Raw genomic sequence first — 13978 nt, 5'->3', positions numbered from 1 at the left:
GAATGTGATACGTACTACTGCACTTTATGTTATCTATTGACTTGTGAAGTTCGTTATGCAGTAGCTGGGGAAGGTCAATAAATTGTGCAATTTTTTAAGAGCCAACGATAAACCAGCATTGATTGGGTTATAGAGATCACCTATCCCAGCCCCTACACTCCTTTCTATTTTTTTTTGCTCGCAACAACTTCGCCTTAGCACTATGGTGGACAACACCTTTCAGTTTTATTGCTAGTATGGGATCTATAACCGGTTACCTAAACAAGAGAGGATACTTCAGTTAGTCTGCTACGTCTCTTCGAGTACCATCCTCGTTTAAACAACTTGATGGATCAGGCTGTTGAGATCTGTGCCCAGTCAATGGCCACGGACACGCCTCGTCTTTTGACCATTGATGCTATCCAATGGGCTGGTTTCGACATGACTGTCTCTGCTGCCAAAGAAACACTCGCTACTGCTAGAATCACACCTAACGATGTCCAAGTAGTCGAATTGCACGATTGTTCCTCCGCCAATGAGTTGTTGACATACGATGCTCTCGGCTTGACTGTCCCAGACAAGGCTCACACGACTCGGGTAATAACATATATGGCGGTAAATATGTTATCAACCCTTGGGCGGTTTGATCTCCAACGGCCATCCTCTTGGTGCCACTGGCTTGGCTCAGTGCACAGGTAATTAAAAAGTAAAATAATTGACTTATTTGTAAAGTAAATGCTCATTGTCACTACCATCCAAAACTTTATAAAGCGCACATGACAGCTTCCGTGAACGGGCTGGCGACCGTCAAGTCCCCAACTGCAAATATGCTCTCCAGCATAACGTCGGTCTCGGTGGTGCCGTCGTCGTTGGTATCTACAAAAAGGCTAACGGCAATGCTACCCAGCCTCATGTCGGCTACCGTCCAGTACGTACTATTTTTGTTATCTACCAGACTTGGGCTAGGAAAATAATAATACAAACCCGTCATTGTAATCAATAGGCAATCGAGGCTCATCTCATTACCCAAGAGCATTACAACAAGGCTTGCTCAAAGCCAAAGAACCGAGCCGGGTAATACGTTCGTCTTTAATAAACCAAGTATATCGAAGCTTCTATTATCCCCTCGCCTGTACCTTTTTTCACATCAAATAATTTGAACAAAAAAACTCAATATAAAAATAAGACTTTTCAAGAATATATAACCAAACGTCATCAAGGAAAGACATTTTTCATAACATGTTGTATCGACCGATGGTAATATTAAACAACTAGTATAATACCCTTTTGCATAAAAACAATCTTATTTTCAATAGAAGTGCTACATACATTTATTGCTTATTAGATCAGAGAATACGCTGGCAGTCCTTCAAGTCAATGACTTTGTTAAGGTTTTGGATAGAAGCTAGAAACAAATTCACGACAGTCTAGTTGATTTGTTGTGGTGGACAGTTGTAATGTTGCAAATACGTGAAAATGAACACAGTTTTCGATGAAAGAGCAAAAGAGAAGGAAAGAGGGAGGAAAAATGGCGTGGTGGCGGTGGTTGTAAACAACTGGTTTTCATCTTGCTTCTTGATTTGAAAGATGTTCTTTCTTTGTTGTTTTTGTAGAGGGCAATGTACGGACCAATTCAGCGTTCCTTGGGAATGTTTGTTTTTCCATGTTGCGTCGCATGACTAGTCTCCCGGTTATAGTCATTTTGGTGTTCTTCGTTTTGTCATCAAAACGTTTTTGACGAGCTTGGACCTTTTGTATGCTTTCTATAGCCTGTCCATGTAATATTGGTATGTGGGTACTGAGATATAGTACATCCATGGTTCTTCTTAAAAAGTTTTCGCGGCTGGGCACAGCTCGTTTGGCAATGGTACTACAGGGCGACGACGATACATGAGCTCGAGCGGTGAGTAACCAGTAGACACCTGTTTGGCTGTGTTGTATGCATACGTGACAAAGGGCAGGACCTCGTCCCATGCAGCAGGGTTAGTTGCGATATACGCGGCCAAAGACGTCTTGATCGTATAGTTGAACTTTTTTACCAATCCATCAGACTGCGGGTATTCGATTGACGTTAACGAGCGAGATACTCCCAGTCGTAGAATCCTGCTTTCATGGCGTCCGAGACCATTGTCAGTGATTAGTCTGTTTGGGATTCCATGTCTTAATGCGACGTCGAAGCTTGGAAGTGGTGCAATGACAGCCCATTTGGAAAGATACTCGATTGAAGACTAGCAGGAACTTGTTTCGCCTTGTGCTTTCCGGAAGGGTAGTGATATCTGCAGCCCAGATTTCTCCAGCAAAACGAGGCAATATTGGTTCCATGGGGGCGGTAGTGGAAATAGTGCTGACCTTATAAATTTGGCATGATGCGCTGACATTCTCGTTCATGGTCGTCCACCAAGCTAAATGGTTCGCCTTGTCCGGTGTTTCGTCTACTCCGAAGTGGCCGGTGAGGTTATCATTGTATGCAGCTGTGAGTACCATCGAGATCATCACACGTGGGCAAGACGAGTTTGGGTGGTTGATCTTGGTGTTGTCGAAAAAGGATGTGATTGGCCCACATGTATGGCTTCTGGACATTTTGTTGCAAGATCGATTTGATGAAGAGATCGATTCTTTGTTAGCGGCGAAATTCTCCACAGTAAGGCCAATTTGTTCTTGGTCAAACGGCTAAGCGCATCTGGCGCGGCATTGTTGATACGTTTGCAACGATGAGTCGTGAATTCGTATGCTTGTAGTAGAAGAATCCAACGGGCGAGACGACCTCTGGCAATATGGTGGCGAGAATGGACTTGAGAGCGGCATAATCGGTATAGATCGTGAGGGTCGCACCATATACGTAACAATGGAAGTATTGTAAATTCCAAACCATAACAAGACACTCAATTTGTGTTGCTGAGAATGACGATTCGGATGGCGTGAGTGTGCGACTTGCGAATGCGGCAGGGCGGCCATTTTGGACAAGAACAGCTCCTGATCCCAGATACTGCTATCAACATGCAGCTCGTATGGTAATCGTGGGTTGGGGTAGGCCAGGGTCGGTACAGTGGTGATAGTCTGTTTTTAGAGATTGTCGAATGCGCACTGACATTCTTGATCCCAGGCAAACTTGGTGTCTGAGAGGAGTAAACAGTATATAGGAGCGGCAATTGTTGACAGGTGGCTGATGAACTTTTGATGAAAGCCGCAGAACTATAAGAATCGTTGTAAGGCTTTGACCGATTGGAGTTTTCCAGGATACAATGGTTATAGTCTTCCCTGGGTTCAGATAGTTACAATGTGCGCTGATATAGAAACCAAAGTATTTGACTTTTGACTTGAAAAATTGACATTTCTTAAATGAAATTTAGAGGATATATTTGCTGAGAAGTGACAAGACGGCGTCACTCTCTGTTTTATGTTGTTTTACCATAGCAGCAAAATTGAGTACATCGTCTGAGTATACCATGGAACCTTCAAGGCCTTGGACAGCGCGTGCTAAATAAAAAATTGAGAAGTATAAGATGGCGCATTGTATAATCCAAAGCACATAGAGTTGAACTCGTCGAGTGAACTGTTGGCAACGAAGGCAGTTTGCATCTATCTTCTTCCGTATAAATAGGAGCCAGTAACTGCTTTGTAGGTTGATTTATGTTGTTTCCTGTAATTTGTCCAAGAGCTGGTTGATTATTGGGAGTGGAAGTTTATTTTGGCAAGTGATATGGTTGACAGCTTAGAGGTCAGCAGCAAAGCGCCACGAATTATCTGGTTTCTTGATGACAGGAGATCGCCATAGGCTTGTGCTTGGGCGGACTACGTTACGATCGAGCATTTTCTTGACTTCTTCGGCAATGATCTGACTTTCTAGTGGTGATCGGCGGTACTCGGGTGCTACCACAGGTGGGGCATCATCTGTGTCGATTTAATGTTGATAATATGCGTTCGTTACAGCTTGTTGTGGTCCGTCCTTGGTCAGATCGGGATACTTGCGCAGAATAATGTCATCGATGATCTGCTGATGGGTGGTCGTATTTTGCTCTGCTGGTTTGCTGATGGTGCCAGTGCATGGATCTAAGCTGATGTCTTTGCGAGTGAGCCAATCCATGCCCAAGATGAAATTCTTTTACAAGCAGTACGTCACATCTCGGTCTCCCAGACCCCATTAGGTCTATATACAGTAAAGCAATCTACAACTAATGGAATAAAGGAACATACCTTATCCTATAACTCATACATGTCAATAACTGTCTCTTGTTATCTCAATGCTTTATAATAATTTTGTCGGTCGTCGCGTTCTAGTTTATCTCAATCCGAGTAGAAGTCACACCTGCAACAATTGGGTGAAATATGAAAATGTGTTACAGTTATGTAATAGGTATCGGGAGTTCATTTTATAGAGAGGTCTGAAAAGACGAAGGATCGAAGACAACTTGATACTGGAAATTATGATGATCTTTATCAACAAAATATCTTGAGACTATATATATGTTTTTGCTGATATACGATTTTGACGCAAACGGTCCATCATCTGTACCAAAACGGATGATGGATTTTTATCAATACATTCTGGAATGACTCTCTTATGTTCATCCTTAAGATTTTTTCCACTTCTTAGACACGAAAAATATGAATAAAAAATGTCGTGCTTATAAACGTGACGATTGACAATCTCTTTACCGATTTATCAGGATCGCGATTTGCAAAGGTCGGGGAGCATTTAGCCACGGGTGCTGATACAACATCAGCCACCTAAAAGCTACTTGGATGAAAGGAACCAGGCGAAGAAAGCTTTATAACCTTTAGTCTTTCGTACATTCAACATACTAGGTAGGATATTGGTGAGTATCTATATAGTTCTGAGCATAGATATCGTAACGGCGTGGACCGTTACGACGATATCCAACCTACGGTGCGGCTGTTAGAACTACCAGTGATCGGGACGATGAATAATATAATAGCGACACTATATATAGAGGTATGATAGTTCAAAATATCCATTGGTCTACTGTACTAATGAAAAGGTCAACGACCGTTGAATGGCCATGTGTTAGACATTATGTGCAAGAGGATCATAGAACTATGGGAGAGGCCAAAAGATTTGCGAAAATACGCGTGGCGCTACTTGGCGATAAAAAAGTCGCCAGAACAAGACCCAGCGGAACAGATCACAGACTTAACGCAAACTTAATAGGTTAAGCTATAGGCCCAGTAAAACAAAATACACTAAATGTTTTTTACTCTAACATGCTTTGCTTAAGACCTTAACACTTATACAGGAGCGCCTGTACATACTTAATACTTTACATATACACAGCGCGCTACATAGAAAGGTTTCTCTCTTTGTATTTCTCTTTCTAACATTTTAAACCATCATCGATTTCTTCCTTTTCTTATTTTTCCTCTACATAAATTTCCTTTGTTTCTCATATTTTATATTTTGTACCGAATGCAGCTGTCAGCTTGAAACATACTTCTTCTTGACGTACATATTTATGTAGTATAAGTGTTTGCTGGGCAAATGTCCATGAAACCTGAAATTTGCTTGAAAAGAGTACATCATTTAAAAAAATGCACACCAGTTCTACGCGTAATTGTATACTCTTGAATATGTATACGAATTAGAGAGTAGTATATGTCGACGGATTAATCGAAGTATGTACTAAATAACAACATTTCACGTTTGGAAATCCGTAAATTGACAAGGCTCGGCCCACTGCCTCTGCTGATTTCGTCAATATAAAATCCCATTAGCTAGTGTAATTTTCACTCCTTGAATTTATGCGATCTTTCCAATTTGGTTACAAGTAATCGGCATCAATATCAAACGTATGATGACAAGATAAGCAAAAGAGTGAGATAAGATGTAAATTACAATAATAAGGCACTTACAACGTCGTCTCCGTTATCCGATACTTTAATATATTATATTCTTGAGAATTTCACTCAAGCAGTAGCTCTGGATAGTTTCATTATAACGCGATCTATCTAGTTCATTGATAGACTCATATTGACTGCTTAATTAACATATAAGCAAGGCCACATTGTATACTCCCTTTTTTTGCAGCAATTTAGCACGGTCACTATCGTGACCATCTCCTTTGATTATTATTGCTAATATGAATACTGCTGTATGTAAAGCTCTAAATATATGATTGAGGTAATATATTGTAAGGGAAAAGCTAATTGATTTCTTTTATACAAGGTATCTTGCTAATTGATGGGTGGACGACATACGCAGGAGCGGGATCGGTTTGCTATCAGAAAGATGAATGATTGTTGCGATGCATATGTCAAATAGCTACCCGTAATTAGAGTGTAGTATGATACGGTAAGTATCCATAAAACCGACATAGTAGTAGAGAGTAGCATTTCATACTATGCACGCCTGAAAATCTCTATCCATCAATACCAACTCTGTACTGAAAATAGTAGTATCCTGTTATGCTTACCAACCGGTCAATCGTAGTCTAGCAGCCGAGTTAAGTCAGAAGAATGAGGATGTTGTGCAGTATAAAAACCCGTTTAAAGTTACACAACCGGTATTGCATTACCGTTGATCATTTTCTAGTGCTCTCCTCGATACTCCACATAATTTCAGGGGTAGTATGTATACTTTAAGGTTCCAAGGGAGGAGGTACATAAGGTTTCGATTTAAGTAGAAGGCGACAAAGTAACTTACACTTCATCTGTTTTCTAAAGCTAACCGGGAATAAGAATAGCAATTACAACTACAATGAAACCAATCATGACGTTTTAAAAGAGGAAAGGATACAACCTTCATAATCAATAGATAATAATGGAAAAAGCAGTTTGCCAACATTTATCCCTCTTTATGATTTCTAAGAAGGCGAAGATCATCTTATTTTTTGCTTTCTGCTGATGTTAGCGTGTGTTGTTGTCACCTCGAAAAAGGAAAAATGCAGGAGCTGAACCGCGATATATTATTCTTACTGAGACGATACTGGGCTAACTTAAATGATTTTTACAGAAAGATTTTTTCATTGCATGGCTCTTTTACTGCAAAGAGGTCCCATTTACTTCACCTACAAGGTCAAGGTGCTGCCAAACATACATTGGCGCACAGAAATTATGTTTCACAACAGGTTGTCTGAAGATGATATCAGCTCATCAGCTGTATATGATATGGGCGCCATCAGCAGGGCATATTCATATATGTATCTTTCCTAATACTACGCTTGCATGCATGTATGCAATGGGTAAGAAGTAGCTCCCTTTTCCTAGATGCAAATATTAAACGCCCAATGTTCATATATTACTCAATGCAGACTAATCCATTTCCACGATCGTCATAAGTTACATGTATATCCATTTTAAATTCTTTTACGCAAATCTCATGCTAGTGCAATAGACATTAATGGCTTTTCCAATAATTAGCCCAATTAAGAGTATATTCATTAAGCTACATCAGATAATTGGCGTTGCAGCGCAGTAGCTCAGCTTTAGAGCTATATGGGCTTTTATAAGCAGCACCGTATATGCGCGATCTATCACCGTTCGATGAAAGTATTTTACCATTAAAAAAAAACAGCACGAACGACAAAGTATGTATGTATTTAATCATGATATAATGTGCTCTTGCCAAATTGTTGAGTTCTCATCAAAGTTTGCTACTCATATGTCTATTTTTAGTGTTTAAAAACAATTCCTTCGATATCACGCCTGAGCATGCTCTAGCTATGTATTAATGTGTAGTAGTATCGTTACTCCAGCAGCAAAAAGCGAGAAGGGTGCTCTCTGTTCCCCCGCTAATAGGATTAGCTTGTCTTGTAACCATGTGTCACCACATTCCTCTCTATTCGTTTTCTCGGGCGTTTGCATGAAGGAACGTACATTAGCATACATGCATACATACTGAGCAGTACACAGTACATACAATCTGCTCATTCATTGTGCTATAAATCAGAACACAGAAATCACTATAGTGACGATTAATTAGTTTTCTTTTCTTTTGAGGATTGAGAAGAAACAAAAGGTACACATGATGACGATCGATGATGATAATGATAGCAATAATGAGGAAACTCATAGTACCAATCGGGTTATCTGATTGACACTGCTGCGCGTAATACATATGAAACGCGTAATTCAGGCCTGATTATTAAGAACCCAGCACTTGGGATTCTTTATATTCTTTTTAACTCACCTAATCAAGTGTCATCCAATCATCCGCATCACGCGACCTTACTGATATATCTTTGTTCCAAAAGCTTCAAGCAAGAAAGATATGATAGAGAGAAAAGGAGATGAGAGGGGAGACTTCATTAGTGGCAGCATTGATTTATGCATAATATGTGTATCAGTCCACCCTTAAAAAAGGCAAGGAGTGATAAGCAAGATTGGGGCATTTATCAGCAGTTGCAAAAGCAAGCGTCGCCAATTCTGCGAGTTCATGACCATCTTCTGCGCACGCCGCATAATTGCTACACTGACTCTGTTGTCAAGTAATTACGATAGATAGCAATATGTAGCATTCGTGTTCCGAATCAATTTTTTTTTTCAAAGTCTGCACATATCAATGCCACTGCTAGTTTGATATATGTAATATATATGAATCGCAACAAAAGAGGACGGATTGCTTTCTTGCATTCGTCCTACATTTAAAGCAATGACTACTGTTGAGCGATAAAACGGCCGTGCTGTGCAATTCTCATAAGAAAAAGAAACCTTCCTAAATAAGTTAAGCACCATGGGGACCAATAAGGGTCTCATTGTTAGAGATTATATTGCGCGGAACTTATAGCGGTGAATTTGACAATGAAGGCTATTCTTAACTACTTGCTGGTTTGCAAACAGCAGTCGGTTTCAGCCAACAGACATAACTGTTTATGCAGGCAGGTGCAGGGTGTGCGCTCACTCGATTCTGCAAAACGAATGGGTTTCACTACAATGATACACTTTACATGATTGTTTGCCTCCAAAAGGGTAGCCACAGGTAGTCGGTTGGCCTGGTCAACCAGTGAAAAAAGAAAAAGGGAAAGGGCGAAATTACCAATGATCTGTGTAACGGGACGGCCAGTACCAACAGTGGCAGCACTTGTTTCTCTCCGCACGCACACACAGCGTGCGGCTTATACTAAATCTACAGCGCACACGTTCGTCGATCTATGTAGCCAATTAGCGGTGTCACCACCATCATGTCTGTTAGCATCGCACAGGGCGCCACATAAAAACAAACGAGCCTCGACCTAAACTTTCTTTTTGGGTTTGCGGCTTAATAGATAGTTACCGAGAATAGGTCGTTGTTATTGTTATTGTTGATTAATTATTGTTGATGGCGATGCTGCTGATGCTGATGCATCCGTGTCTTCCCGCTCTACCAGCGAAGCACCCATAAATAGCACATTAAATTGTTTGTTTGGGGAAAATCAGCACATGCATTTTTTCAGCAACAACAAATTTTTCGATACGTCAACCTAAAAAGAAAAGCCCGCAGAAGAAAGAAAGCAAGCTATGATAGGCCCAGACCCCAACCACGCACCCTGCTTTCATTCTTCTTTAATTAGAGGTGGGCCGTCACCAATCAATTGTGATAAAGTATTGTAGCTCTTGTTTTCTTTTTTCTTTCTGGATTTGATTGAGCGTCTCGAGAGACCGGGAGAGAGAAAGAATACCTATTTTTGTAATATACTTAAGCACCGCACGCGCAAGTTGTAGAGATACTGGTCAGGGGAGAAAGGGATTTTTGGAGTACTCCTTCGCCACGTCAAAATAAAAAAAATGTTCTTTTTATAAAAATTCTGATTACCGTTTTGTTTTCCTCTCTTTTCCCTTTTTCTCTTTATCTTGCAACACGCTTGCTGTTTCTTGAAAAAAAAAACCCCTTCTGTAACAATGTCCGTCGACAATATCGCCCTTGATCTAAGTCGTCTTTCATTTGACACCACGCCAGACTTATTGGCTGGTAAGAATACCCCCTTGCTGACAACTCGTCCAAAGCCTCGCACCACGAAAAACAGCTCCACTCCCTCCATTACCATTACACAAGGTAAGAAGAAAAGTTTAGTGTGTGTGTGTGTGTGTGTGTGTGTGTGTTTCTTTCCTTGTTGCATATGCATACTAAGTCAATCGTGCAGAAAAGAAAACGCCGCGCAGCAGGGACCGTAATCGCCAATGCGTCCCTAGTGACGACGAGGAGGATGACGAGGATGAGGATGGCGAAGATCAGGATAGCTCGGATGATGAAGATCGTCCTCTTGGAAAGAACAAAACTAGCGCTACCTCTACAACAGTTCAGCGCAAGATCAGACAGCCTTTGCCTAGCGATGATGAGGATGACGAAGACGAAGGTAACTAAGCAACTCAGCTTCCCAAATTGATTCCGTCATATCCTTCATATCATTAACGCCATGTCTATTTCATCTATCAATTAAGATGATGATGGTGACAGTGACGCCGAGTCGCGACCCAGCCCGATATACCGACGATTGAGCGGCATTGGCTCCACGAGCAATCTCCACGGACGATCACCTACCCCTCAACAACAACGTCCCCACGCTGAGATGACAAAACGCCATTCCGATGGCGGCAACAGCAGCAGCAACAACAGCAACAGCCACTACTATAACAGCGACTCTGAGTATCATCGTCACAGCTCAGAAGATCAACAGCAACAGCACTTTGCAGAGGGATCGCACCTCCACCATCTGCAGCAAATGCAACACCATCACCACACTCAGCTAGCTCAGTTTCAACATCAGCACCCGTCCTTCTTACGAACCCCACAACAAGCTCAACAGCAACAACAACGGGTCAGCATGTCTGGCATGGATCTCCTAAAGCAACTCGAGCAGGAAAAAGCCGAAGCTAAACGCCAAAAGCCAAAGTTGAATCCCTCCAAAGTTAAAATTGAAAAGGGACTGTTGGCCAACTTGCCAGAACCGGGATCGCATAATATTAGTTTCCAACAAATGGCCATGCAACAGCAGCAGCAGCAGCATCATCCTCACCATAATCATCATCATCATAACCATCATCACCATGCTGCCCATCAACAACGACCTCGTCATCAACGTTCCGCTTCATCCTTGGAAAATATCAATAAACAACAGCATCGTCAACAACAACAACAGTATGGATATTACCCCGCTCATGCAGTACCAGCAGCAGCAGCAGCAGCAGCACCCGTAGGCTACATGTACCCACAACAGCAGCAACCTGTATACCCCTATTTGAACACCGCCAATACTGGTAGCGGTGGTAGCACTAGCAATCTGATGGCTTCACAGTCATTTAATGCATCATCGCCGTCTTTAATCATGTTGGAGAACCACCACCACCATCACCACCCACCCTCGAGGCCAGGGAGCGCCCTTAGCAACTCATCCCGCCGACGTTCCCAGGACTGATTTACCCGTAACCCTTTATTCGCCATCTTACCACGACCTTATATAACATATACTCATAATACTAGCCTATCAATCTCTTCTTCTTTTTGCATGAAACAACAAGGACTAAAAAGCTGCCCTACAAAAAAAGCCTATCTTTCCAGGGGTAAAAAACCCCACTCTTCCAACATCATCAAAGGGAGACAAATTGCGTTCCTACCCCTCTCTCTCTCTCTCTCTGTCCCTCTCTTTCTACATTGACACCTTCTTTTTTCAAACTGCACCCCCACGCCTTAGTACATATCTATTTAGTCCGTGAAAACTTTGTTGTGTACACTTTATAATAAATTAGGATGATATATAAACAAAAAGGAAATGTTACAAGTAAGAGAGATGAGTGAATGATATTTAAGATGATATATGTACATATATATGACAATGATGACGATGAAGTAGTAATAGCAGCAGCGGCAGTAGTAGTAGTAATCGTAGTAGTAATAATCAGTAGTAGTTATTGTGGGAGCCTGTATAATAGCTAGTTCGCAAAAGTCAATATGGATTGGTGGGAGAGGAGGATTCTTCAATGACACAGTTCTCGAAAACAGTCTGAGCAAGCGTCAAATGTCTGAGAACATCCACATCCGCATAATTCAATGCCGTCTTCTCTCAAGATCGAAGTTGGTTGTTCAGAAGAACGTTTTGATGGCGGCGCATCCGAAGGGAGACATATGGCGGCAATGGATAAGCGTCGTCGGACGTCGTCTGTCGCGAACCCAGTGTAAGGATCATTTTGTCCCTTCATGACGCGTGAAGGGTGTGCATCACAGCCAGGACAAGCGCATGAATCACCGCATCGACATGTGACTATCCGCACTCTGCCGCTGCTGGCTTCTGTTGGTGGCGATGATGATGATGATGACGACGACGATGCTTTTGTTCCGCAGGAGGAGGATGACGGGGAAGACGATTCAAGATGACTGCTCATTTCGCTTGGTAATATTTCTTTTATACCACATCCACACCCTGAAGGAGGACATATGTTGCTGCTAGTGGTAGTGTTATCGTTGCCGTCTTTATGCTGGCTAGCAGTAGTACTAGTTGTAGTCGAAGTTGTGTTGGTGTTAACCGTTTTAGTCGAACAACAATTGCTGCTGGTAGTAGCTGGATTGTTCGACTTTGTAGAACAACAACTGCTGGTATTGGAAGATCCACAGGACATTGCTGGGGGACTATCACTTGTAAATACTATCTTTTGCTGCTGCTCCAAAAGTTGTGGCGGTGGCGATGGTGATAGCCGTGGTGGTTGCTGTGGAGATTGCGGTTGCTGCTGCTGCTGCTGCTGCTGTTGTTCTTCCTGTGGTAACGATTGTTCAAGTTTCGGTGCAATCAAGCGCAAGTTTGACTTTGCAGCCTCTTTCATCATTTTATCTAGTTGGATGGAACGTGTGAATTGTCAAAATGCATAGATACATGCACGCTTTTGCAATATCCTAACTTAATACTCACCTGAAGGCACTGTTCGTTTTCTTTTTCGCGCTGTTTCTGTAATATTCAAGAGATCACCATTTTAGAAAAAACGTGGGCGATTTTTCTTCCCTTAACAAAATCACGCTTACCTAAATTGTCGTCGCAGTCGCACTTTACATGTAATTGCCTCACTGTGCGCAGCTCTCGGCAACGCTCACACTGTGTAGCTGGGCGACCCTTTTTCTTAATTTCTACCAATGGACGGTCTTTGTGTTTGCAATGCGATGCACGGTGGCCCTAGGAAAAAAAAAAGAAAAATTGTTATTGTTTAATTCATTAAATTTTCCAAAATTATGCTTTTTTGTTTATTTGTTCAGCGTTTCTAATGTTGACCACTTTACTTTGATACATGTTGCTAATGGGAAAATGTATGTAAAATTTGGGTACTGTTTATCAGTAAAACTATATCTTTGTAATTCTCTCAAATTAAAAAGTCAATGCCGTTCTCTAAATTACCACATGCAAGCTTTTTGCCGTCAATAATCATTCTTTCGGCTGCTGTTGTATCTGTGTGCGCGCACCAGCGCAGGAAAGGGTGGAAGGGTGGTTGGTGGTGGGACAAAACAGTAGCAAGTTAGGAAAATCAGGTTTTTAAACGCCGCCCTCGGGTTATTTGGGCATTTGGGCTTTATTAGCATGTTTGGTTATGTCATACATATAAGAGAAATAGATGCATTAGTAACGATAAACAGCACGCTAGAATTACAATATAGAGTAAAGAAGTATATAGGTCAGTTTGCAGCAATTTTCTTTCTCAAGGGATAAAAGTGATAGTACTTTTATCCATCTACTTACGTACGCTGCATCCTTACGGGAAGCGGTGTAGGAGCGTCAATACTCCGTGACATTTCGGCTATCGATGGCTTTATAGCCATCCTACCTTCATCGATACCTTATTGCTCATCACCAGTCACCAGCTAGTTGTTGAGCGTTCTCTAAGCGATCCATTAATTAATTTCTTTGCTACTCAATGTCAGCAGGCCTTTGGAGTCCTAGAGGACGGTGCAGAGGACAGCCGTAAGTGACAACATATGTAATAAATCAAATATTTCGAATTTATGAGAGCAGCGTTTCGTTCCCTGTCAACAGCCTGTAAGAGATACATATAAGATTAAGCGTGCTACACTTCATTGCGAACGGCCCATGAG

General features: G+C 41.7%; 5 protein-coding genes across 5 annotated transcripts; 2 read left to right on the top strand and 3 right to left on the bottom strand.

Moving 5' to 3' along the window:
• Positions 1–327: 327 nt before the first annotated feature.
• Positions 328–1057, top strand: BDB00DRAFT_782955 (uncharacterized protein; the record flags this gene model as incomplete). The annotated part of the gene is made up of 3 exons (XM_053120342.1): positions 328–674; positions 763–907; positions 983–1057. The coding sequence occupies 3 exons, from the start codon at positions 328–330 to the stop codon at positions 1055–1057; spliced, it is 567 nt and encodes a 188-aa protein (XP_052985705.1).
• Positions 1058–1535: 478 nt separating this feature from the next.
• On the bottom strand, positions 1536–2201 carry BDB00DRAFT_885667 (uncharacterized protein). The gene has a single exon (XM_053128424.1). It carries the CDS (start codon positions 1951–1953, stop codon positions 1543–1545), a length of 411 nt encoding a protein of 136 aa, XP_052985704.1. The 5' UTR covers positions 1954–2201; the 3' UTR covers positions 1536–1542.
• Positions 2202–9681: 7480 nt separating this feature from the next.
• Positions 9682–11661, top strand: BDB00DRAFT_924149 (uncharacterized protein). The gene is made up of 3 exons (XM_053128760.1): positions 9682–9964; positions 10053–10265; positions 10351–11661. The coding sequence occupies exons 1-3, from the start codon at positions 9811–9813 to the stop codon at positions 11322–11324; spliced, it is 1341 nt and encodes a 446-aa protein (XP_052985703.1). The 5' UTR covers positions 9682–9810; the 3' UTR covers positions 11325–11661.
• BDB00DRAFT_534 (uncharacterized protein) lies at positions 11604–12924 on the bottom strand. Its single transcript, XM_053117761.1, has 2 exons — positions 12920–12924; positions 11604–12845 (listed from the first exon to the last, which is right to left on the bottom strand). Exon 2 carries the CDS (start codon positions 12724–12726, stop codon positions 11884–11886), a length of 843 nt encoding a protein of 280 aa, XP_052985702.1. The 5' UTR covers positions 12727–12845; positions 12920–12924; the 3' UTR covers positions 11604–11883.
• BDB00DRAFT_793957 (copper fist DNA binding domain-containing protein) lies at positions 12628–13382 on the bottom strand. The gene is made up of 4 exons (XM_053121271.1): positions 13287–13382; positions 13172–13185; positions 12810–13067; positions 12628–12731 (listed from the first exon to the last, which is right to left on the bottom strand). Exons 1-3 carry the CDS (start codon positions 13315–13317, stop codon positions 12855–12857), a joined length of 258 nt encoding a protein of 85 aa, XP_052985701.1. The 5' UTR covers positions 13318–13382; the 3' UTR covers positions 12628–12731; positions 12810–12854.
• Positions 13383–13978: the final 596 nt, after the last annotated feature.

The sequence above is a fragment of the Zychaea mexicana genome (assembly GCF_025766255.1).
Source record: "Zychaea mexicana strain RSA 1403 chromosome Unknown BDB00scaffold_1, whole genome shotgun sequence".
Lineage (NCBI taxonomy): Eukaryota > Fungi > Mucoromycota > Mucoromycetes > Mucorales > Lichtheimiaceae > Zychaea > Zychaea mexicana.
This window is presented reverse-complemented; position numbering and strand designations above follow the sequence as displayed.